This window comes from Thermobia domestica, chromosome 3 (genome assembly GCF_964235325.1).
Source record: "Thermobia domestica chromosome 3, izTheDome1.hap1.1, whole genome shotgun sequence".
NCBI lineage: Eukaryota > Metazoa > Arthropoda > Insecta > Zygentoma > Lepismatidae > Thermobia > Thermobia domestica.
The window spans coordinates 179,946,471-179,972,803 of NC_137456.1; the positions used below are offsets into that span (position 1 = coordinate 179,946,471).

Sequence of the window (26,333 nt, forward strand, 5' to 3'; positions counted from 1 at the left end):
AGATGCAAAAGCTATTTCCATTTACATACGCAAAACCTGTTAAATCCAAACTATTTTCTTCAATAACACAATTCACAGACTAGTATGATTATACAGCTTTCGACAGACCAACACTTACATTATTCTTAATTTTTTAATGTTCTCTAGTTTCTAATGTTATTTTACAATTATGACGTGTTTAAACAGTTTTTCTCGATTTGTCACAAATTTTAAAATGTGAATTTAACGGGTTTTGCTATTCGCCTACTCATATATATATATATACGTATATATCCATGGTCCTAGTAAATACATAAAGGAGTTTTGGTAATCCCAACTCCTCGAAAATAGTTAATGTAATATTAATCTATATATTTTGCATTTCTTAATTCTTTATAAACTAGGGAATTTTCTCTTATATAATTTCCCTCTAGTTGAATTTCCACGATTTTTTCTTACTGTCCGCCATTTTAGGTGTAACGAGGATTAGGCCATACGAGGATCCTTTTTTCGCCTAAAATGGCGGGCACAAATCTTATCATTTATCTGTCACAAAAGTGTCAGATAATTGGTTAGGCGAAACGAGGATTAGGCCAAACGTGGCGACACGGTCCTGCAGAGAGGTCATGGTATGCCTTTATCGATATAAGCATCAGCCGTGGGCAACATAATCAGAATGTTCCTCAATTCGGAATTACAATCATGCGTTAGGGAAATCCTAAGTACGACGCTAATCACACCTAACATCGTTTCTGAGTGCGGGCCATTATATCTAATTACAGAAATCTTGCACATCCAGGGTCATCTTGACATATAAGTCAGTTGGTCACTTGCCCGGAGGTCCCACGTGCAGAATCAGCCCTATATGCAAAATTTAGTTCTAGAAACCCCAGAACACTGATTTGTTTAGGAACCTATAATGCTGTTAAGGTGGCATTGTGTATAGCATATCATTAAATAATCTGATGTGATTAATATAGTTTAATATCCCATTATTATGTGACGCTGAGAGAGACAGTGATGATGATATATAGTTTTTAATAATGGAATGAAGGAAACGAAATAATCCCGAGAAAATCAAAGCACCCGGTGCTTGTTTATCACAAATCTAATTTTTCGTGAGCTGGAATCGAATCAGAGATCCCACGCACCAGAGGTGAGTGCTCTACCACTGAAACAACTCAGTTCCGCCGAGCCTTCCGATAGATTCTTTCCATTCAGGCCATTATTACCATAAGTTCCCATTCCTTCTAAAACATTTATTTCTTATCTTATTTATTCATGTAGAGTGGCCATTACGAAGAAAAACATTTTTTGAGTGTCGGTCAAGTGTACCCGACGCGGCGTAGAACTTAAAATTCCTTTCACTGCGCAGCTACGGGCAGGCTGTCGATCACCGTCCAGATTTGCACATTTATTATTCTATTCAATACCTCACGGGTTGTGATGATTTTTTTGTTTTATGGTGTTACTCTAGCCTGGTATGTAAAAAATATTGAAGTATTAGTTTTGTCTGTTTCACCAAGAGTTTACTGTTGATACGGAGAAACCTTTTTTAGCTTGCTGGAATTATAGTGTGTTATATATAAAACTGCAATATGCCTAAACGAAAAAAGACAGTAAAACCGCGTCAGGCCCGTAGCCAGCCCAAAAATGTAGGGAGGGTCAGGTAGAGGGTAGGGGGGCCGATCAAACCATATTATAGTTCATCACCATATAAAGTTCATTTTCAAACCTCCCTTAAAAATTTTTGGGAACCAGAAAAATTTCGGGGGCCCGACCCCCCAGCCTTCCATGGATAAGGGCTGTATCACCATCAAAACTTGAAGATACTCTTTATGAGGAATTGTCTGACGAGAACTTTGATATATCTTCCGATAATGATTCCGAATATATACAAAAGTGTTTCGGGTGAGAATTTTTGGTGTACATCAATTAAGTGGCAGCAAAGCTGAAAGTGGTAATATAAGTGGGAACGTGAAGAAGAAAGTACACATTTCTGCTCTGCATAGCTGTTGGTCTTCCGTCCTCTCCCTCTGTTTCTCAAGGAGAAAATATACGTAGTGTACCGCCTGACAATTGCACATCTTCACGCAAGTAATATAATTTATGGAAAACGAAGGTGTGAACCCAAATTTTGCTGCAGCTTTAGCACAGAGTGAACATGATGAGTTATTCTCTTGAATGGTGGATAAGGTGATAAATATGATAGTTGATCAGACTAGTGTTGCCCTATATGCCACTCAGGTGTTAACAAGTATCTGTGATGTAGGACCCTGTTTAAGATTACACGATCGGGTACCAACTGACAAAAATGAAATCGGAAATTTTCTAGGTCTAGTTGCATATGGGAGTAGTGAAAATGCCATCCTTGCCAAATTACTGGAGCCAGGAAGACATTTTAGAAACAGTTTCGAGCCTTCTATCATGTCAAGGAACAGATTCCTATGATCCAGTTTGCTGACAACAACATTGCGTGTCCTGGACGAGACCGGTTTCATAAAATTCAGGGTCTGATTGATTTGCTAACTGATAGTTATCAAAAAGCTTACACATTATCTGAAGCAGTTTGTGTGGATAAAAGAAATACTAAACAATATGTTATATTTTCTATGAATTTCATATAAAAATTATTTTTTCAATATAATTTTTATATGAAATTCACAGAAAATGTAACATGTATTGTTCAGTATCAAGTTTTGTCTACCATTATCTATTCAATCAAAAATCATCATCATCGAACCGCAATATGATGTAACACGTGTTATCACATACAGGACCATGTATACACGTGTTACATCAATTTTATGTGAGCATTATGCAACACAATATTGCTTCAAGTATGTCAATAAAATATCTAAAACAATATTTGTATATTGAATAATGTATGGAAAATATAAATATCCCGTTCCGGAATTTATTATCTTCCTGAAAGCAAAAATAATAATTGGAGGAAAAGTTTCGAAGTGCACTTTCTTCTACAATCCATGGTGTGTACTCACAAGCAAGTTTAAAGTTTGTGGAATAATTCAGTTCCATTGTTGAAATAAATAAAGAAACCATTGTTGCGTCGGTCACCTGTGGGGGTTGGGGTTTAGAATCAGGCACACGTGCCCGACGCGGCAGTCAACGTGTTAATACTTGTCAGTAGCATTGCCAAATATATTTGAGGCGGAATGAAGCTACAAGTGCGACATTTATCAACAAGCTCGTTTAATGAGTACCATTTGTAAAATGTTATCTCTTAGGCCTAAGGTGAAGCTCGAGACGACTCAGCCCCTTGTTCTACCATTGGTTGTTGTGTGCCAATTAAATAATTTGAGTTGGTACTTGCTTATTACTTTGAACAGAGTCAGAGTGCTAGTTCAAGACATTGAAAATAAGCTAGAGACATGCTTACTTTTAGGACACACTTTCAAAATATGCTTTTGCATAACATTCAATTCATTACTGACAGATGGAATTCTATATAGTTACAAGAGATATTGAATGAATTATCAAGGAATCTTTAATCATTCTAGTGTATTTAGATTACAATATCTGATCATTTCACAGTAAGAGAACTACATATCAAATCACAACTAAACATTTACAAAATTATCTCTGACAGTCCAATTCCTTAATTCCATAGGTAAATAAACTGATGTACTGTTAGGTTGGTGTGAATGAAATGTCCGTTTGACGTCGAATGGGAAACTCATCTTACAAACACAGCACAAGGATGGGCTAAAATTACGTTTCTAAGTATCAAACTTAATAAACGTCTATCAAAGAGGTGAGCTATCCAGACAGTCAGGAGGTAGAGGTTTGTTGAACATTTTTGCGTAAGAGTGTGGAATTGAGAACACACAATTGGGAGTGATAGCTCTTTATGTATTCAAGCTGGGACATTATGCACAATAAGCACGAAAAAGAAAACATTAACACTGCATTGATCCAGGAATATTGAAAGAATGCATCATTAATTGTTGGTTTATGAAATTTCGTTCCAGTGACACAGCATTGCAAAATGCGCCCCGTGACCACCGACCAATATTATGTTCGGATGAGTTCCTGAGGAATACTATGAAAGCAGATCCTCAGAAGCTGTGCAGGCGAGTTGAGTTGAGTTGATTTTAGTTTAATGTCCCTTTCAGCAGCTACGAGGCTATATGAGACGTGGACCTACTGATTAAGGTGGAATCCGAACCACATGAGCTCCCGCCGGGAATCGAGTTAGCCATACACCATGCTATTGTCGTGGAGCACGTCCGTGCAATCGATATGGTGATAAGTTGGATCATGGTTACTACATGAATTGACATCGGCCAAGAAGAATCGCCGTCTGGAGATTCTTTGAATGTAAGGAATAACTGGGAAAGTTTTTCGCATCGGATTTCCACTTGAAATGTAAAATGGATTTGATATGACAATAGTCAGAACAGTGATTGGATTGTGATCAAGTTCCAGGACAATTTCCTGAACCACCTCTTCCCCAGAGCAGGTGTTTCTGTTATTACGGTCTGGTAGTGGGAATGATCCATGACTTTATCAGATGAGGTGAAACCATCAATGGGGACCCATGCATTCATCAGCAGAGGCTTCAGTACTGAACTCCATGAAATGCACCGGAAGCATCCTTCAATAGTTAAGAGACATCTATCATCATGTTGCGTATGGTGCACATTCTAGATGGATGGCAATATCAAACTTTTTCTCACCCTCAGTGTTGTCTTAGCAGCATTATGGGCACTTAAGCAAAATAATATGTTGGGGTTTGTGTAACTAAATTTTACAATCAATATTGCTAGTAGATCCCCATATGCTTATGGGGTTCCCAGACCATCAGGCCAATACGTTAAGACGCTCTGCTTACTCATTGTACTTCTCCGGTATTTCTTCGACTAACTACCACATTTTCCGGCATCAATCGCTTCTTGTGAGGGAAGATCTTTCCTGCTGATTGGATGGTGCAATGTATGGTTGAGGGCTTTTCCGCAACGTAGACTCCGGACTTCTTTAGCCATGAAATCCAATCGATGGCTGAGCGATAACAAAAATGTCTGGTTGTAGGCGGCGCCTATTTTGATTAACCAGGTCTTTCAGTTTCCTTTTTTTTTTTTTTTTTTTTTTTAGATCTTTGGGACCTGAGGTAGACTTTTCATTCGCACCAACCTAATATCTCAAAGCTAAATGTTCTACTATTACAAATGTCTGCTAGTGTATATGGTTAAAACTGGCTCTACTTTTATTAACATTTATCCAATGTCGATACCAACATACTACCATAAATAGACAACTCAAACTATAACAAACTACAATAAGCATAATCCTAGTAACGTTAGAGATTGCAAACTCCAATCTTCTGAATGCTCCAAGTATTTTCCGTTCAATTCAGAAGGTTTATCACACATCAAAGAACTTGTTGATATGTTGGCCACATTTTCATACTCATGCAGTATAGTGATATCATTTTGATGAAACCTTAGCAATGTAAGGAGAAAACAATCACATGTAAGGGTTTTGGTATCGATGTATAAATTTACTCCCGACTCAATATGTTCATTGATAGTTTGGATCTCGTTATCTTTCAAATTAATTCTTGTTATGTTGTTGTGTCGCATGTCAATTGTTACATTTGGAGAAATATATATAAAATCAGTGGACACAAGCTTGCTAATCATATTATGAGAAAAATTAAGATACCGTACGTAATAGAGGGTCCTTAAATAAGAATTTACGTGATTTTGACTTGTATTTGATAAATCCATTTCTTGTAGAAAGGGCACCACATCTTTAGCATCATATGGCTCTGACGACACAGCATATACTAATCCAAGGTTAAGTTCTGTAAGATTACGATGAAAGGTTACATTTATTTCTTTATTATTACTCAAGTGGAGATGTTGCAAAGCATCTAAAATAACAGATATACGAAAATTAACCATGTTGTTTGAGGACAAATCCAATAATACAATATTTCTTGATCTTAATAATGTTTCTGTGTCCCACTGCTTAAGAAAATTACAACTTAGGTTTAAGTATTGAATGTTGGTTAATGGAAACAAAATATCATGTACGTCTGTCAAGGTATTGTGACTAAGATCCAAATATATTAACTTGTTTAAATGTTGGAATGTGTAAGGATTTATATAGTTGATACTGTTATGATTCAAATCCAATTTCAGCAGGTCAGTCAAGTTTACGAAAAGGTGATTCACTGAAACCAGGTGATTGTTATTGAGCAATAAAATTTTGAGTTTCTTATTTGAGAAGATGTGCTCAGGGATCTCCGAAATTCTATTATTTCCGAGATGAAGTATTTGTAGATTCACAGTATCCTTTAAGAAGTTACTCGGTAGTCCGGAAATTGAATTTTCACTCAAATCAAGTTCTTCTAAGTTAATTGCATTCTTCAGAAAATAAAGAGGAATATAACGAATACCACAGCCTTTCATTTTCAATGTCTTCAGATTCGAAATACCATCGAATAAAGTTTTGTTGATAATTGATGGCACATAGTTAAAAGACAAGTCAAGCCATGAAATACGTGGAGGATATTTTATGCTTTGTAAAACTTCTATAGTATTGTTTGATATGTCCAACACATTTAGATAAGGAAATTTTTCTAATGTTTCTGGTTTAAGTTCTTGTATTTTACATGATTTCATATGTATAGATCTAATATTGACAACACCTTGAAACGCAGCTGTATTAATAGTTGTAATTCTGTTACCTACCAAGGATACACTGTATAATCGCACAAGACAACTAAATATATTGTTAGGAAGTGTTTGAATCTGGTTGTAATCTAAATTTAAATATTCCAACTGTTTCATTCCAGAGAACGTTTCCGCACCCAAGTCAATTAAAAGGTTTCTGTCTAGAAAAAGTTGTTTGAGTCTACTCAAAGCATGAAAGATGAACTCAGGTAAAACCTTAAGTTTATTTTTACTTAAATTTAAGTTTTCTAATTTGGTAGCATTATAAAAGAAACCATTTGGAAAGGCAGTCAGATTCGTACTTCTTATTCCTAGAATTTGCAAAGAGACAGGAATGAAATTAATCGGTATATCTAGAATATTGACGTAAATAATTTGAATAAAATAGTATTTGTTTAAATTAGCAAGTATTTCGTTGTAAATCTGAAATTGACTATTCTGCATACCAAAAAAGTTTAGTTCAATTTCTGTATTATTCATATCTGGAAAATATAAAAGAGCAGAATTTAAGTTTTTAATGAAGTCATCATTTATATTACAATTCTTAATATAAATTTTCAGATAGTGGAGGAATCTCTCTGATATAAATGTATCTACAGGAATTTTAATAATGTCACTTTTGAGACATGTTATGTAAACTTCAGATCCATATTTTGCTTTTACTTGCATTGAAACATTTTCATCGTTGGTTATTTCAACTGAGGTGGGAGGTTTCCATTGATCTTTCTCCAAAATGAAACCGTTTACATACGTTACATTAAAAGTATCATCACATTGGAAAGAAGTCGACAATAGAGAATGATATTTGCTGCAGAAAATAATTAAGCTACTGTTTTTATATCTTGCTGCAGTGATAGTGGAATTTGAATTTTGACATAACACTTGCTGTATAAGACAAAAAATTACCATGAAAAAATGAAATACTTTTGTCATGATGATTTTATCTATGCTTCATTAAATGTAAAACAATATCTTTGATTGGCTCACACTCTAATAACTACCCATATATCTTCCTTACATGAGAAACTTAAAATATAGGTGCTTTAGTTACCAATGAAATTCATGAGTTAAAAGTATATATCATTATTGTTGGATATTCTACTGAGAACTAAAACCAGTAAACGGAAAATGAATATACACTTTTCCACAAATCAACTAAATGTTCGTGGATATTAATTCCCTGTATCATAAATACGAATTTGATTTTTCTATTCGTAAGTAGCACAAAATATATTAAACTTTCGTCAAAGATCATAAGCACTGGATTCAGTTATTAAATGAGAAATTCTAACGGAACTCAATGTTAATCAGAGCTATTATTTATTTCAAACATTCTTTCAAATCAATGTAACCACATATGTATGCTTTCTCTAACGTACCGCTGGACGAAAACAGAAGGATAACCAAGTTATTGATTAACTTTTCACTTAGAGGAATAAGCGAAGAACTGTTGCGGCGACTTACTTATTTTAGATCAAGTGTGTATCCTAAGGAATACCTGCGAGAGAAAAGGAAAAGAGAATAATCTATCATTGTTCGTTTACATTTCTTCATCTAAAATTAAATAAAGGAAAATTGATAGTAAAGTATTGTTATATCATATTTTCATTATTTACATTCATAGTCAAATTTTATATGATGGAACTTGTATCAAATTAAAACACATCACTGGTCAACATGATGTTTTTATCACAAAAGAAGTGATTGCTGATTCTGAAGCAGTTTATTTTACTGAATAAAAAAAAGCAATCAAAATGTTTCCATTAGGTACCGTTTTCTTGTGACATTCACTTGTTTTTCACCCTTATATACGAAATGACGCGTATTTTCATGAAACATCCATATGTTTGAATCGGCATAGCGCAGTGGTTTAATAATCTAGAAGGATAATTTAAGTGGCACATTACTGGGAAACGATAAAACTTTCTCTAGCTCAAGATTTGTGTCACCTCAACGACGGCCGATAAAAGTTATAAACTTACACAAAGAAACAATTATGTGCGTGTATCGTAGTAGCGACAGAGATTTCAAAGAATATTTTTCGACAGAGAATGGTATTGTGTTCTGTAATAATGTTAGCGCAGTTATGGAGGTTCTTGGACATGAACACCAGCCACATGAATGGCAATTGTTCATAGATTCCACGAAAATTAGTTTGAAGGCGATGCTTCTGCATAATGGATATGAATTACCATCAATACCTGTCGCCCATGCACTTGACACGAAAGAGACATATAAGAATATGAAATTGTTGTTAGATAAACTCCAGTACACAAAATATAACTGGAATATCTGTGGTGATTTAAAAGCCATAGCTTTACTTCTTGGCTTGCAACTGGAATACACAAAATTTTGCTGTTTCTTATGTGAATGAGACAGCAGAAATAGGAAGTCGCACTACATTAAGAAGCAATGGCCTAAACGTGACACTCTTACTCCTGGGAGCAAAAATGTGTCTCACACCCCATTGGTGAATCATGAACAAATGTACTTACCACCACTGCAAATCAAATTGGGCCTTATGAAGAATTTTGTAAAAGAACTTGATAAAAATTCTCGTTGATTCAAGTAGTAGAGTGGGGTAAAAGTAAAACTTTTTTGTTAATTGGTTCTTGTATGTTATGGGCTTAAGCAGGGATTACTACACTATATGGTCTTATTTTACCATGGAGCTATGGGATTAACGTGGGATTAAGGTGAAAGTTTAGTTAAAAAGGCGACATTTCATCATATAGTATGATGTACATAGAATAATTACTTTTTTAATTGAAGTAATGAGACTGAAATTACAGTGGATCGGTAAACCTACCAGTGTATGACGTGTGTAAGATGCTTTTCGCTGGCGTCATTACTGTCTGGCTCCGTCGCGGCTTCCTCCTTTATAGATACCGATTCGCTTTGTATGACTCCCGCCAGGCCCGCTGCGCCTTGCACTAATGCCATTTTCATGTTTGCCGGCTGTTTTATATTTTAGCTCAGTTAAGAAGAGAAAGTTATTAGATACCTTTTCACTTACCTTTGATAACATGCTCGCTACTCCGGTGCTGCCTATTTTCCTGGATGTTTGTTGTCGCCCGCTGGTTCATTGATGTTGGTAATCTTCTTTATGACGTGGAAGAACTTGTTGTGCGAACTGAAAGCGAAAAATATTGTGATGGCGCAATTGAAATTTACGGTTTTAGAGTATACTTATAACCTCGCTTGAGTTTTTTTTATTCAGATTATTACTGAATTTAATAAATATTAATTAATTGCGTGGATATATGAATTTGATAATGTAATTTTATGAAAAGTATAAATATTGTGCATTATTTATTAAACATTTTTTTAAAAAGTACGAAAACTACATTATTGCAATGTGGATATTTCTATGATACGTGTCAGACATACGGATACTATCCGAAAGTACCAGCTGACGTTGCATGCTGGTACTTGTATGTTGCTCTTTTATCGGAAGCATGGCTATTTGGCACTGATTGTAGCCACAGCATTTGTTTGTAGAATATTTGCAGCTCCTTGCGTGTTTGATCTAACCTCTACACAATATTTCGCACCGTTAATATATTTCGAATTGGAATTTCCGCTTATACAAATTTATTATTATTATTATTATTATTATTATTATTATTATTATTATTATTATTATTATTATTATTATTATTATTATTATTATTATTATTGTACCGATTATGAAAATAAATTTAAGTATCATCTTACGTAAATAGGATTGGAACTTAGGCTCTTTGAATTACTAGTCCGTTATGATATTTACTATATGTCATGATGTATATGGCTCGGAGAGATAGTTTTTTGTATGTCACACGAAAATATTAAAAATATGTGATTGCGTTTTTTAGTATATGAAACTGGATATAGAAATATAAGTACTTAACATGTAGATGCGATTAGTGTTGTAAAAAAACGGTTTTTTTTTCTGTGAAGTTTTTTTTCAATAAAAAACATCGTTCTTTTTCATGTTTTTTTTCAAAAGTCTGTTTTTTTTCTGGCAACTATTATTTATTGATTTATGTTGCAGATTATTGAAATAATCAACAGAACTTGAGTCGAAGCCCTCGTAACTTACAAATCGTTTGTTTCTTCGAACCTATACGAGCAAAATTGTGTGATTATTCCTTTCGGTCCCAGGCCATTTTTGGCGTTTTCCTACATTTCCAGCTAGTGACTTATTGCTCAAAAACTATTCATTCGATTGATGTGGATAAGGCCTTGTTTTTAAGAAAATGGATGTGGCTATTTTTTGGTGTAAGTTGCATTGCAGTATTACCAACGGGTGGGAAATTATTGAGGGAAATGTAGGGGTGAAAATTTACAAAAAATCCCTAACCGAATTTCAAATTTTTTTTGTATCTAGCACCACTGCTGCTATATGGGTTCAAGTAACCTAAAGAAATCTTTGGTTTGTTGACAAGGTACAGTGAAATCCTGAAGTCGCTGGCTTCCATTCAAAGAGGGAAAGAAAAAATTCTGTCATACACATGAAATTTTGACACTTTTTACGCCTAAGAGGCAAAAATCAAATATGCCGGGGTACAGCTTCTCTAATTATCCTATTGAAATTTTTTATAGTGCGTTCTGTAGGGCAAAGAGGAAGCTTTCAGGTAGTGGTACGTTTGTTTCAATGTAATCAGTAAGAGGGTAATAATAGAGGGGAAAAGGGAAATTTTCCGAATTTTTCACCTAATAGCGGGAATTAATTGTTTTGGCTGGAAACGCTGCCACCAGACAGACAAAAACTATCTGAAAATAAACCGTAGTACTCAAAGAATATATCCTACAAGTATCATGGCGATATATAAGAAAGTAAGCATGAAATTTTTAAAAAATCTCATTCTACCTCAGAAATTCACCATTTTCTTACCATTTCCAGAACATGGTTTATTATAAACCTCAACTGTACTTCCCCTAATTATTCTAGTGAAACTTTCTATGATGCGCTGTGTAGGCTAAGGATGAGTCTGTTAGACACTGGTACATTTGTTTGAATGTAGCCAACAAGAAGGAAATAATAGAAATAAAAAAGGGAATTTTTCCCAAAATTTGCCCCTAAAATCTGGAATTAATTTTTTTTGTAGCTAGCAACACTACTATCAGACACACACAAACTATCTTAAAATAAGCTTTGGTATCCCTCTAATATATCCTACAAGTTTTGTGATGATATCTAATAAAGTAAGCATGTCAATAAAAAATATCTCATTCTACCTTAAGAAAAATCACAGTTATCTTTCCAATTAGAGAACAAGGTCCACTGTAAACCTCAACTGTACTTCCCTTAATTATCCTATTGAAACTTTCTATAGTGCGTTGTGTAGAGCAAAGAATAGACTTCTGGATACTGGTACGTTTGTTCCGATATAGCCAACAAGAGGGAAATAATAGAGACAAAACATATAATTTTTCCAAAATTTACCCTAAAATCTGGAATTAAAATATTTTGTAGCTGGCAACACTGCAACCAGACAGACGAAAGCTATCTTAAATTAAACATTAGTACACCACTAATATATCCTACAAGTATTATGGCGATATTTAAGGAACAAAGCTTCTAATTACCAAAAAGATATTACGGTAAACAGAAAAATAAGGAAAAACTAGAAAAATCAAGGGCTAGAACCTAAATACGAATTTTACGTGCGTCCCCTAATTATCCCATTGTAACGATCTGTACTTTCGTTTGTTAAGTAAGGACAAATGTTCGATTGGCGTAAGTTGACTTGCACTCGAACGTATAGGTACGGATTTATAAACAAAAATTTCTAATTTTTTGCCCAAATATAGGAGAATTGTAATTTCCCTAATTGGTAACACTGCGCGCAGGCCCGTCCAATTGATGTCAATAGTTAGGTATTCATCCGAGGTATCTACCTGGCAAGTCTTAAGGATATCTTTCTACAACGAAGGAAGCTACAAGGGAAAAAAAGGTAAAGGAAATTCGAAATTAGAAAATTCTCGAATTTTTTACTGGGGTGAAATTTGAGAAGGAAATTCGACACCAGAAGAAAAAGGAATTAATATGATAAACTATAGTCCAACCACATTTTGCAAGAACAATATCCCGATATCTTAATTAGTGTCCACACTGGAGCGGATTAAACAAGTGACACACTTGTGTGTGCCATTTTGGCCACCTGGGCCACCGAGTATACATTTGATTACATTTTTTTGACTACTAACTTGTGTTGTTGTTGTAGTTATAGTCTCGACTAATAATAATATCGTTGTAAACAATAACTTTAAAGGGAAAATTTTCTCTCCTTTTTACATCTTAGTCCCAACACTGTTGGTGAGAAATGTAGAGTGTTTCAAAATAAATTTTGGGGTTTTAAGTCTTCGTAGTACTTACTACATTTTACGTACAATTATGAGCAATGCATCAAGTAAAAGAGCACCTCAAACAGTCTTTACTACAAGTGTTCAATGTGAGATTCATTCATCACACGGCACACATCTAGTCGATAGGCGAGAAAGGCCCATAAACTTTCCGCCATATGGCACAAAACACATTCAATTTAGGGGAGTTTCGTTTATAATTGTAAGTTAATTGTAATAGATACTACAAAGTTTCAAAACCCTAATATTAATTTTGAAACACCCTGCATTACTTCAAATTGAGTCGGGGGCCGCGGTGGCTCAGTGGTAGAGCATTCACCTCTGGTGCTTGGGGTCTCGGGTTCGATCCCAGCCCCCGCCAAGTGAACTTTGTGGTGGACAAACATCGTGTGCGTGGGTTTTCTCGGAGTTCTCCCGTTTCCTCCCACTTTCTTCATTCCACCATTTCATTCATTACTCATAATCACCGTCTCCTTTAGCCTCACCGGCATAACCGTGGGACGTAAAACTCAAAGATTTCATTTCATTTTTCAAATTGAGTCATCCTATATTCAGGTCCTAGTCAATTTGTCGCCTCGTGCAATGGCATAATTTGCCGCCTCCCCCTTTCTCCAGAAAGAACAAATCTTAGAAGTCATGATTTTAAGTATGCTACTCCAGCATGAACAACAAAGGTGAGGGTAAGTGCAGTCGCACTCAGAAAGGCTTAAATACTTACTAAAAATGCAATTCCGTTGTGTATGTTTCTTTTTCTTTAAATGTGAATCTATTATGATAGTGAAAGATAAAGCAAACACACCTGCAGAGGATAGATGGTAATCCTTTTTATAGAATTCACTATCGAACTTCAATCTCAATGTATCAGTTTGAAATTCCAGTGCAACTAGATCTTTTATCTTTATTTCTTGATTTTTCTTCTACATCTCCTAACATTTTTTAAAAAAACTTGTTTCTATCTTCAATGATAAGGAACTTTCTTCTGACAAAAACAAGACTACTTTCATATCAAAACTGTGATAACATACGAAATGGAACAGATATTCACTACTATTCGAGAATTGAATGCTTGCATTTGACAACAATCAAGCAATTTGTGCTCGGATTTTTTCGACCATTTGCTTTAGCATTGTCCATGTGGTCTTAAACTAATGCAACCTAAACATAATTTATGAATGTAGTATTCAAATAGAAGGTCAGCTTAGTAAATGTAACTACGATCATCATGAAGTGTTTCCAACAAGAAATATTTAATTTAAATAATATACTTATGACAGATTTTGCCGGACCATCCAAGCTTGCCGTTCCACGCAAATGCACGTGTTGCATATATACAGTGGAGTATTTAGGAGGGCTTCCCGGCTTAAGCCCCCCCCCCCGAAATCTTACTTACTATAGTAAAGTATATGAAATATCTTGCAGAATTTTCATATTTTTAGGCAAACCCCTTCCCCCCGAAAGTTAGCAAAGCCCCTCCCGAAACAAAATCGTAAATACACCACTGCATATATGGTAGAGCCGGCTCTGCATATCATATATATCTAATCGACAAATTATTTATGTATGACATTTAGAAAAATACTATTAGGCAAATTAGTATTAGTTTTTACCTTTAGACAAGTTATTGGAATTTTATACTGTTCGTGACATTATTTTCGTACTTATTAAAGGCCTGGTTTCACGAAAAAACAAAATTTCATTTTTACTTTTATTTCTTAGTTGATATTGATGAAAACTGCTGGAACCCGAATTGTTAATAGGTATGGTATTCATGTAAATTGTAAAATATTTGTAGCGTATCAGTATCTAGCGTTTAATTTATGTTGCATTTTACGGTGATTATACCTACATAAAAATATTTCATACTTAAATAGACGTAAGATGCATTACAAATGACTATTTGAAAAAAAAAAACGAAATTTAGAAAAAAAAACGAGAGGCAATGTTTTTTTTTCTAAAAAAAACGTACAATTCTGAAAAAATACGAACCGTTTTTTTTCTATTTACAACACTAGATGCGATCGTTTCTATTGTATGCCCTATTATTTAAATATGAAATTATACGTTACAACTAATTGATATGTATAATACATTTAATAATTTTTATTACTAATTGCGGAGAGCATATGATTTTAATTTACTTTGGGATTGTGTTATTTAGATTTTTTAATGTTTAGTGTGTGTATCCTAACAGTTATATAATCGGTAACAAGGAACAAACAATTTGAAAATGCGTAGAAGATTTGCTTACCAAGCTAATGCCGTGCTGTTTAGATTTCATGTTGCATATGTATAAGAATAGACATTCCATAGATAGAATGAATATATTTGAAACTCATATTGTATTTTAGGTCTTTTGGAGGGCGGATTTTTTAAAGATATACACATTTTGTTTTGTTAGGTACTTATTTTTTCTATTTAGTATACAAAGAACGCTGCATTTATTAAAATTTATCACAATAATGCATATACATTTAAGGTATAAGAACCGAATTCAATATTTTATAACTAATTTAATACAACTTGTATTCAAAATAATGGCTACATTATGGATTATGTCAAGCTTGAATTTTACTAATTAAACTTCGTATTTACTATCGACACTACCTTATAGATATGTAAAAAAGTTGTGTGAAAGATATAGGAACACACAATTACTTTACTAGAACTTATACTAGTTTCAAACTGTTTTGCTTGCATAAAATTAACATTGGCGGTTTGATTTACATTGGACTTATTTGGATTATGCTCTGAAGTTAGAATTCTTTTCTTTATAGTGGGAAATATATATTTGTGATTACTTAGAAAAACTTGCTGCCGCGTTTGAAGGGGATAAGCGTTTATTGCATGATCATTATTGTCCTTGTAGACGAAATGAATATCTGTTTACTGAATAAAAATATGATTACAGAAATACTAGTTTTGCCGATAGTTTTCATTAGGAATTGCACTAAGAATCCCAATACACTAGAGATTACAGCCGAACAGTTAATATTTCTAAGTTAAGTTCTACGATTATGCCTGTTAGGGTAAATTATACCAGAAAAATTTGTGGTAACATTCACTTTTAAGATGAATGAAATGGTAGAATGAGAATGTGCCAGGAAAGGGGAGAACTCTGAGAAAGCACCTTATGCATGCTGTTTGTCCATTACGATCATATATGGTCCCGAATTGAACCATAAGTATTAGCGCTACGAATTAGGCACTGTGTTACCTAGAAATAAGAGTAGAGGATATTGTTTTGTTCGAAAAATTGTTGATAATTGCAGCGCTGAAAAGTTATTTATTTTAAGTGAGTGTTGAGGAATATACCGAGAGAAGTAGGAGCTAGAATGATATTTGTATTAAGATTAATCATATTGGCGCAGATTTTAGTTGATGCCTTTTATAGAGAGGATTTAGTTTAAGCTTATTGATGGCTGTATTATTACACTTTCAAATTAATATAGTAAGGATAGTTAAACTTACGCCCTCAAACGGACTCGAATTGCAAGTTTTTTGGTTGACACTTGGACGTGTTAGCTGATAATTTATTTCCTATGCTGCACAACCATATTTTATTACATATGCTTTCATTTGACTCTATTTATATACATTTAAATCACTGACAGAATTATGCTAGGTAAAAATTGTTTTTGTCTCGCAATTTTATGTTACGTATAGGTTGTTTACCGTAAAAATATTTTCTCACGGAGTATATGGGAATTGATTCTATCTAAGGCTAGAATATATTGTTATTGATAGAGTATTTGACACAGGTTTAATTGAAATTGGGAATCAGAGATGCACATATTGACATGTAACGTATATATCCACAGCACACTGGTATTTGGTATAGTGCAAATATATTTAAATTGCAATGCACGATAATATTAGAATTTGACATAGCTTGTATTATATATATGTGGTAGATGATAATCCTACAGAACCACTATATGAAGATTTGGTTGATTACAGCTTGTATTTTGCTGAAGTACATCTTTTAGGAGATTATTTTATATAGAGATACAGATTAATTACACGATGTTACTGCATGATGGTGAAAATGATTGATACTTGATTGTTCGGATAATAGATATATGGTTATTGGTTTCTAGGAAAAGAATTCACGGAAACTTGTATGTATTAAGATTTCAGAATTTCAGATTGCAAGATAGGACTTTGTTTGATGTTATTTGGTTTATCTATGGATGCAAATTTAAATTTGTTGAATTATAATCACACTATTTAAACTTGAAAGCTGTTTACTGTATTATATTAATAATGTAACAATACCAGGAACAATTACAAATTAATTTGTTATATCATATTATACCTTATTAGAAAATATTTAATCAGAATTGGTAAGTATATTGAAATAAGATTGAAGACAGAGTACTATGCTTGAATTTAGCAATGAATAATATTTACTAACTATATTGACTAGAGTTTTAATTATGTGTTATGATATCATTACTGATTTACTATTTTTGTATCCTATATTGAAAAAAAATTAGGATAAATTACTTTTTCACGACTATTTGTTTGTAGATATTACAGTGCGATTAGAATTTATTTTATATTTGAAATATGACAGAATATTAAGTATGAACTATTGATAAGTAATACTAACTACGACTTACTAGGAACACAAGTTCAAACTATACTCTGTAGGTTTGAAATTACTACTCTATTTAAGAAGTAGATGATTATTATGTTTTAAGAGCAAGGACAATTGATTTGTACACTAGTGACAGCTATTATACTGGATTGGAGATATGCTATCTATATAAGTTTAATTTATTTGTATTGCAATTAGCAGATAGAAGTATATTATTTATAAATATTTGGTGATACCGACTTTTAATCATCTATAAATGGTATGCTTACAGGGTGGGTTGATTTAAATCAGTCTGATTTAAATCACGATTTAAATCACTTGATTTTTTAAATAAAAATCGTTGATTTAATTCAAATTCCAAAATGAATTAATTTAAAGTGAAAATAAGTAAAATCCAGCCTCTGTTGTGTTATTTCAATTATGGAAGATAATCATAATACAATAAGATGCAAATGTATGTACAGCACAGTATGTGAACGAGTGTTTCATGCAAAGGATGATTAGGGAAAATCCCGTTTTGAACGGGTAACGGAGGAATTCTGCTTTCTTATCTTCGTAACATAAGGTTTCTAAATCGTTAACTATTCCAACGAGAAAATCACCATGGACATTTAAGACGAAAATTCTTGTGTGCGCGTCTGTTTGTTTGTTCCCAAATAATAGGGACGTATTTATAAAGGGGTCCGATTCCCTCTCCGAAACGTAAATCTATTTTAGATTTTGTAACTTTAGGCGAAATTTGCGTATTTTATGTGTATTTCGTGCCGCAAGCTATTTCCATTTTATTTATTTATTTATTTATTTTTTTTTTAGGTATGCCTCTGCCAAATATGAGTAACTTTTCTGGGAAAAAGAAAGTGTCATGTTGATAAACGTCGCCGTACTTTTTTCCTTAGTGCTTAAGAAACATTGTTTGGGATTAGAGATGCAAAATAGCCGGCTTTTTTGAATTGATGATTTTTTTTTACATAAAAAGCCGGTTTTTTTAGGGGAAAAACTGAAATTTTGGCTTTTTTCATTTCAATGATTTTGCTCTCTAAAATAGCTTTCTTATAGTATACTCTATAGTTAAACAAGATTTCATGACCTAAATGCCATACTTTCCTCTAGAATTCACCATCATGATGGATGGAGCACATGTTTTATGAATTAAACATTAAGTACGTAGTATTTGAGAGCAATTTTAGAGGCTATATAACTTTATTTTAACTTCTGAGTTTTCGACATTTTTTTTCTTTAGATCATTTCATTTTTAGTTATTCGTGTTTCATTTCTTAGAGCTTAGTACTCTAGTTTCTAGCACATAGATAAAATTATGTTTTTCAATATATCCGTCAGAGCACACTTCCACATTTCTGTTATACTGTAGCTGTGTAATGATGTAGCAATAATCTTCCGGATGCAACCTTGAATACCATTTTATACAAATAATCAGTACGGATTTAGAAAAGTGTTTTCGGAGGGCTTTTTCTTATTAATGTTTTTTTTTCTAAAAATGCCTGATTTTCATTTGAGGGGAGCTTGAAGTTTATAACTAAAGACATAACTAAAATTTCGTTTGTTTTAAAAATGCCGTAATTTCGGAGAACAGGCTTCAGTTCGAAAGACACCCCCACCCTAACCCCTTTCGCAAATCCGTCATTGCTGGTAATTAGTAATAACAACAACTTAAAACATAAGAAATGAAATCAGCCAGAAATCACAGTACACTCACTATCTCTACATTCACATATGGAATTAAGAACTTTTGTCGAAATGATCGAATGCGGGACTGAATCCCGATTTCCCAATAGAAGCGGAAAAGCTAACCTCTCACTCATGTTTGTTGTCTTGACAAATGTATTTCGTAGTTTTTCTTTTCTTAAGGGAAAGTTCCGTAATGACACGAATTCTTGTTAAAAATTCAGAAACATTCAGGACTGGGTAAACCGCGATGGTGGTTATATATTCCAAAGCCTTGGAAACCAAACGCTCAGATGAACAGTGTTACGCATATGGTCCATGAACAGAAAATTCAGTACTTTCCTGACTCTAAACAAGCTTAAGGAACAGTTAGTGCATTACAGAATTTGGGACTTTACCGATTTTGCAGGTCCGAAGCACCTGATAGGTAGTAACAGATTATTATATATGTAATAAATGAATAGAAAATACATTTTCAACATTTCTGTTCCACTTCAAAGAAGTTTCTTAGGGGTAGCAAAGGCGGAAGCAAGAGTTACATTAACAAATTAGGTGATTTTTGAGCGTCCCATACAAAGATTTCATTTTTTTCAGTCTTAAAGTAATACGTTGAATTGCAATAAAACAATGATTAATTTTCATTGTTACTCTAGTACGAATGTTTATGAAAGTCTCGGAAGTCAGACATAATAAACTTGCAGGCTATAACAGATTGACGAGGAATGATATTTATTTATTTAACAATCACAAGATGCAGCTCAGAGGCTATTTTATACTGGATATGTAACAAGAACATGGAAAGGATTGGGAAAGTATCGGCAAGGGCCTGTTTTAGTAGGTACCATCCCGGCATTTGTCTGGTAGGACTGAGGGAAACACTGGAAAACCCCAGTCAGGATGGTCGGCAGCGGGAATCGAATCCATGACCTCCCGAATGCGAAGCCAACGTTGTACCAATTGAGTCACTTGATATACGTAATGAACAAAGAGAAGAACATATTATTTTTGAGAAGGCTACGGCGTCGAAACTTAAATTTGTTTTGTGCGTTTGTTCAATAAATATATTATTATCTTTCCGATGTGTTATTTGTTTGAACTCACACACATAGTACAATAAATTCTGTATGTCATGTAACAGTTTTTCCTTGTTTTTGTAGTTTTAATTCACAATAAAAAATATTGCTTATAGTGCATATGGAAGTTAAAACTTAACTACAACTTATTATATACGTAGATAAATTGTTGGGATTCATAATAAAAATTAAAATTGTTTGAAGTATGTTTTCGAAATTAATGTTTATTTTTGAGGTTTTGTATTATTATCTGCATCCACTGCTAGCAGAATTTGAAAAAGAAAAAGCTCAATATTTCCCAAGCAAAAAAGCGAAGCAGAAAAAACCTAGTTTCCCCCCTCTCCCAAAATAAGACGTTTTTTTTCCCGAACCCTTGTATCTCTATTTGGGATTGAAATAAGTTAACGACTGGCAATCAACTCAAAATTCAAGCCCAATACTTTCACTTAAATGGCATAATTAACATTCAATATTAATTCCTAATGTTTTATCTTGCATTACGCGAGAAGAAAGATTTGATTTAAATAAAAAAAATTGATTTCAATAAAAAAAATCAACAAAAATGATTTTTTAAAAAAAAATCATGATTTTTTCCACCCTGCTTATTAATATCATTTAGATTTGTTTAACTGGAATCAATTTAAGTAACAGCCTTAGCTATTACCAATATTATGATCCATTTGGAGAGTGTTTTTAATTTGTGAGTTGATATCAGCGAAAATATACAGTAGGGACTTATTATGTATTTGGAATTATAGGTTTTACTCAGAAATACTATGATTATAAATTATTACGATTTTGAGGGATATATTGTTGTGTTGCTTTTTATAATAAGAACTAAATGGTTTATAACATCACGGATTGACTGATGGTTGTTAGAATATTGATATCTATTTAGAATAGATACAAGGCAGCACAGCTAGTGAAAATATTGTCCTCTTGAACTCTTAAACACATAACTGACAGACTGACATATATTGTTTTCATATTATAAATGGGTCCCAATTTTGTGTAATGCTAGCTGAAGAGTACATTACTGACAGTTATCTTAATAGATAGCCGGGCCTGCACAACTAGTGACAGCTATTATTTTGTTTAAAGCTATTTAAGTATGATTGACAGACGGCTGTTTTCCTTTTTTAATAAGATATATTTGGTTTACATTTATGGAGACGCTTTTGTTCCTGCATTAGTTACTTATTCATGTTAGATAGGAGCCAGCGCAACTAGCGACAACTATTGACTTATTTGAATTATTAAATTGCGTGAATGTCAGAATGATTTGTTTGCTTTATAATGCGAAATATCAGGTTTTCATTTAAGAATTGGTATTTTGATTAGTACAATATTGAAATCTAATAATGTTATATAGAAGGCAATACAAGTAGCGACATCTACAAACTTATTTGAATTATTAAAATACGTGAATGTCAAACTGAATTGTTTGCTTTATAATAAGACATATTTGGTTTTCATTTATGGATAGACTTTTTGATTACTTCACTAGTTAATCCCATAGCTCCATGGCAAAATAAGACCATACAGCGTAGTAATCCCGCCGTAAGCCCATAACATACAAAAGCAATTTTAAAAAGTTTTACGTTTACCCCACCCTACTACTCATTCATGTATTTGCAATCTAAATTTTTCAAAGCCAGCGACGCAAAACTAAAAGAAGGAATATTTGTTGGACTGCAAATCACATCATTACTGGATGACGAGAAGTTTGCAGAGCGGTTGAATCCCCTAGAAGACAAAGCGTGGAAAGCTTTCGAAGCTATCTGTCGTGGTTTCCTTAGAAAACATAAAGCAGAAAACTATCGTGAAATAGTGAATGATATTGTGAATTCGTACCAAGCTATGGGATACAATATGTCTTTAGAGATTCACTTCTTAGACTCTCATTTAGGTTTTCCCCGTAAGATCTTGCTTCAGTAAGTGATGAACATAGCAAGCGATTTCAGCCGCAAATTTCTACAATGGAGAAGAGGTATCAGGGCAAATTGAGTCCCAGAATGCTAGCTGATTACTGCTGGACATTGAAGAGAGACATCCCGGAAACTAAATACAGCAAAAATCATCATTCAGGCGTACAACTTCTTAGGTAAATAGAAAGGATATTTATACTGTAGTCGTATTTGTGTTTGCTTTAACGTACAACAAGGACGAAAATGTCAAAATAAGATCTTCCCTTTACTTTGCAAATATATTGTTAAAATGAGCAATGGAAATGTACAAGTTCCACATTTTACACAATTTAATGACACCCACCCCCTTCGTATGGAATCGATGACAACAAACCCCATATCGTCGCTCGAAGAACCGCCCTCGAAGAACCGCTATGTGACATTTTGGTCGAAAATGAGTTATGAGGTGCAAATAAACCTGAAAGCTGTCAGGTAGCGTTCCATATAATGTGAGAAGTAGATATTCAATTGTTTCGCCACAACAATGAAAAAAATAATAGATTGAAATTAAAGGCTTCAGATCCTCATCATGTACGTATTGATTAATGCATACAAATCCTGTATGTGTTTATAAAGGCGCAATAGACACAAAAATAGTAATATAATATTGTTGAAGCAAGGTACAACAATGTCCAGTGCATAATATACGTAGAACCAATTTTATTATATTTTTAAGTGTTACCATGTATCTGGCAAAATTTTAAGAGTTTGGAATATTTTTTGCTTCTCCTGAAAATTTGTGGTTTTAACACACAGCGATTCTTCGAGGCGCAGCGGCGATATATGAGTTATCCTAAGGTCGAGTTATCCTAAGGTCTTGTACTTTCGCTGGGATACGAAAGGATATTATTATGTCGATGAACTTTATCTAATCTAGGATACATATCCTGACGTTACGTTCGTGGTGAGTTCTCTTCCGCAATCATCCTCAAATATATTGTTTTTAATACAAAAGCACGTTTTTAATACAAAACCGTAACTTTCAGTCTCGGGTTTCGCACCTCAAAGGCTGGTATGCTATTCACATAGCCACGAGAGAGTTTTCAATCCTTCGACTATCCACAAAGAATGAACTAAAGGAATATAGGATGGACATAATAGGAGTTCAGGAAGGTAGAAGGGAAGGAAAGGGAACTGTGAACTCTGAAAATTTTACGTTCTTCTACAGCGAAAGAAATAAAAATCGCCAACTAGGAACAGGGATTTTCGTTCACAAACGAATAATATTAGCAATTAAACGGGTTGAATTTGTTAATGATTACTTTCTTTTATTACTCTTAAGGGTCGCTGGTATGATATTATTGTTTTAAATGTACATACCCCAAAAGAAGATAACGATGACGATATAAAAGACACTTTATCAAGATTAGAGCGGGAATTTTACCAATTCCGCAATACCATATGAAAATTCTAATAGGGCATTTCAATGCGAAGGTAGGTCGAGAGGATAGTTTCAAATCGATTATAGGGAATAAAAATCTATATAAGGAAAGTAATGACAACGGCGTTAGACTCGTGAACTTTGCAACATCGAAGAACCTTATCGTGAAGACTATAAAATTCCCTCATCGCGACGTCATAAATACACTTAGACCTTATCAGATAGAAAAACACAGAATGAAATTTATCACGATCTAGCATAATTGATATTCGGTTGTTCATAGGAGCTGATTGTGACATTGATCATTACCTAGTAGCAACGATAATAAGAGAGAGATTATCGTAAGTAAATATTCAACATCTGAAAACGAAGAAATTTCATTTAAAGAAATTAGAGGATAGCCAGGCTAGAGATGAATACCAGATTGAAGTATTGAATAGACTCTCAGTTATAGAGGGTTGAGTGCACTAGTGTTGAGGACACTTAGGTTGAAATTAGGGATAGTATTAAACTTTCAGCAAAAGAAAAATTGATGCATAAGGAAATACTTAGGAACAAACCATGATTCGACCTAGTATGCATTAGTCTAGCAGAGGAGAGAAAACAGGCGAACCTGCGTTAGCTACGAAGTTTGAACAATATACCTACACAAAATTTCGTTGTCACCAGACTGGAAACTTCGAAAATGTTTATAAAAAAGACACACGATTTCTTGAAAACTAAAATTGATGAAAAAATAAACTACTTATAAGGCCAAAAATACATTAATGTAACTGATATTACATCCGGATTATTTCCGGTAAAATTCACTGAACGAAGCCAGTTAATTACAGTGTTATCAATCTCTGGTGATATTCATTATTATTTTACAGCCCTCCCAATTAGGCGCATGAAAAGTCTTAGATCACTAAAAGATTTAATGAAGTTTGCGTTAGAATATCTTAATCCAGATGCTGTCATTTATTAATTAGACTATATAGTGTAATGCGGTCACTTTATTGATTATGTTAAATTCTATTCGTCAATTATTCGATTGTTTTAGAGAGATAGAGAAGTCTAAAGCGCTCTCCGAACAAATTAACATTTTTTCATAAGAAATTCTAGGGTATAATGTTCCCTATCAAGGAATATCAATGTATGCTCGGATCTATAAGGGATTTAGGTGACTAAAGACTCAAATACAACTGAAGAACTTCCTTTGCTTATGTTCCTTCTTTCGATACCATATTTGTGCCGTTATCTGAGCCATTACAGCGGTCATTCAAGAAAGATAAACCACGTAAATAGAATTCCTCCCAACAGCAGATTTTTGAGTAGTTAAAAAAAATCTATTCTTTCTGCGCCCACTCTAGTCCAGCTTCGTTCTGAAAGTAATGTCCATGTCCACGTAGATGACTTTATTCATAGTTTGTCACTAGCAATTTTGACATCCAGTAACATTAACAACTGCATTCAGTTTCTACATTGCATTCCTATATCTGTAAGACTCATCTTAATATTGTGCTCCTATCTGCGCCTAATTCTTGCTAATGATCTTTTTCCGATTGGGTTTCCGGTTAAAATTTTGAGAGCTTTCCTACTTTCTCGCATTCTGGTTACATGTCCTACGCAACTCATTCTCTTAGATTTGTTGACCCTAGCAATGTTAGGTAAACGATATAAATTATGTAGTTTCTCGTTGTGAAATTTCTGCCATTCGCGTACCCATCCCTCTTGGGACCGGATATTCACCTCATGATTTAATTTTCAAATAGATTTATTTTTAATTTGCTTTCTTCCCTCAAAGTAATCTAATGGCTAGAGGAGTCTTATGACAAGATACATTTGAATTCTAGTCCTGGTTTTGGAATCTTTAAATAATTATATTAAAATTAAGTTCGAATTCGGCAAATAGTACTTTATGAATATGCAAATTAACTTTGTATATTTGTTCTCCGCTCTGGCGGGTTACGGCCTGCTTCATGAGTTGTGATCTGAATTTACATGAGGTGGCTTTTGAGAAACTGAGTTCGACTGCATAAGGCTCGAAGTTCAGGTCTCCAAGTCTATTAAGCATCTGTGATACCCCCCCCCCCCCCAAAAAAAAAATGGTAGGTAGAAAAATGGTACTTGTAGTATTGATTTGCAGCACTCTATTTTAACACCAAGGTGCCAGGGGAAAAGGCGCGTAGTTAACTGGACGTATTCACAGAAAATAGTTAGGTATGCAATGGATATTCGCATGCTGCATAGCTGAAATAGGAACATTCACTATTATAATGATGAGAATGTCACTTCCGTAGGTAAATTTATTTTAAGAGTGAATTAATGCGGTTACGAAAGCAATAGAATTCAAATTAATGTAAAATATAAAGTCAACGATTAATAATAAGAAACGTGTCTGTAAGGGTCAGTTCAGGTAGATCCCTAGTAATTAAGAAATAACGTTACAAGAAAATTATCTAATTGGGATGTAATAGTCCAGGCCCGTGCTGGCCCACCGGGACACCGGGACGTGTCCTGGTGCGCCCTCCAAAACATCAAGATATAAATAAAGGTACAAGCTTTTAGTAATAAATTCTTACGATTTTATTGGTAAAGAACCCTTGAAAGGTACAG

General features: G+C 33.8%; 1 protein-coding gene across 1 annotated transcript in view; it reads right to left on the minus strand.

The window, feature by feature from the left end:
- Positions 1–3,504: 3,504 nt before the first annotated feature.
- LOC145682039 (uncharacterized) overlaps positions 3,505–26,333 on the minus strand; it is a 53,606-nt gene continuing 30,777 nt past the window's right edge. Inside the window, exon 3 of the mRNA XM_081753639.1 lies at positions 3,505–7,162. Within this exon, the coding sequence (XP_081609765.1) occupies positions 5,274–7,162 (1,889 nt within the window). The 3' untranslated portion in view covers positions 3,505–5,273. The remainder of the gene's footprint in view (positions 7,163–26,333) is intronic.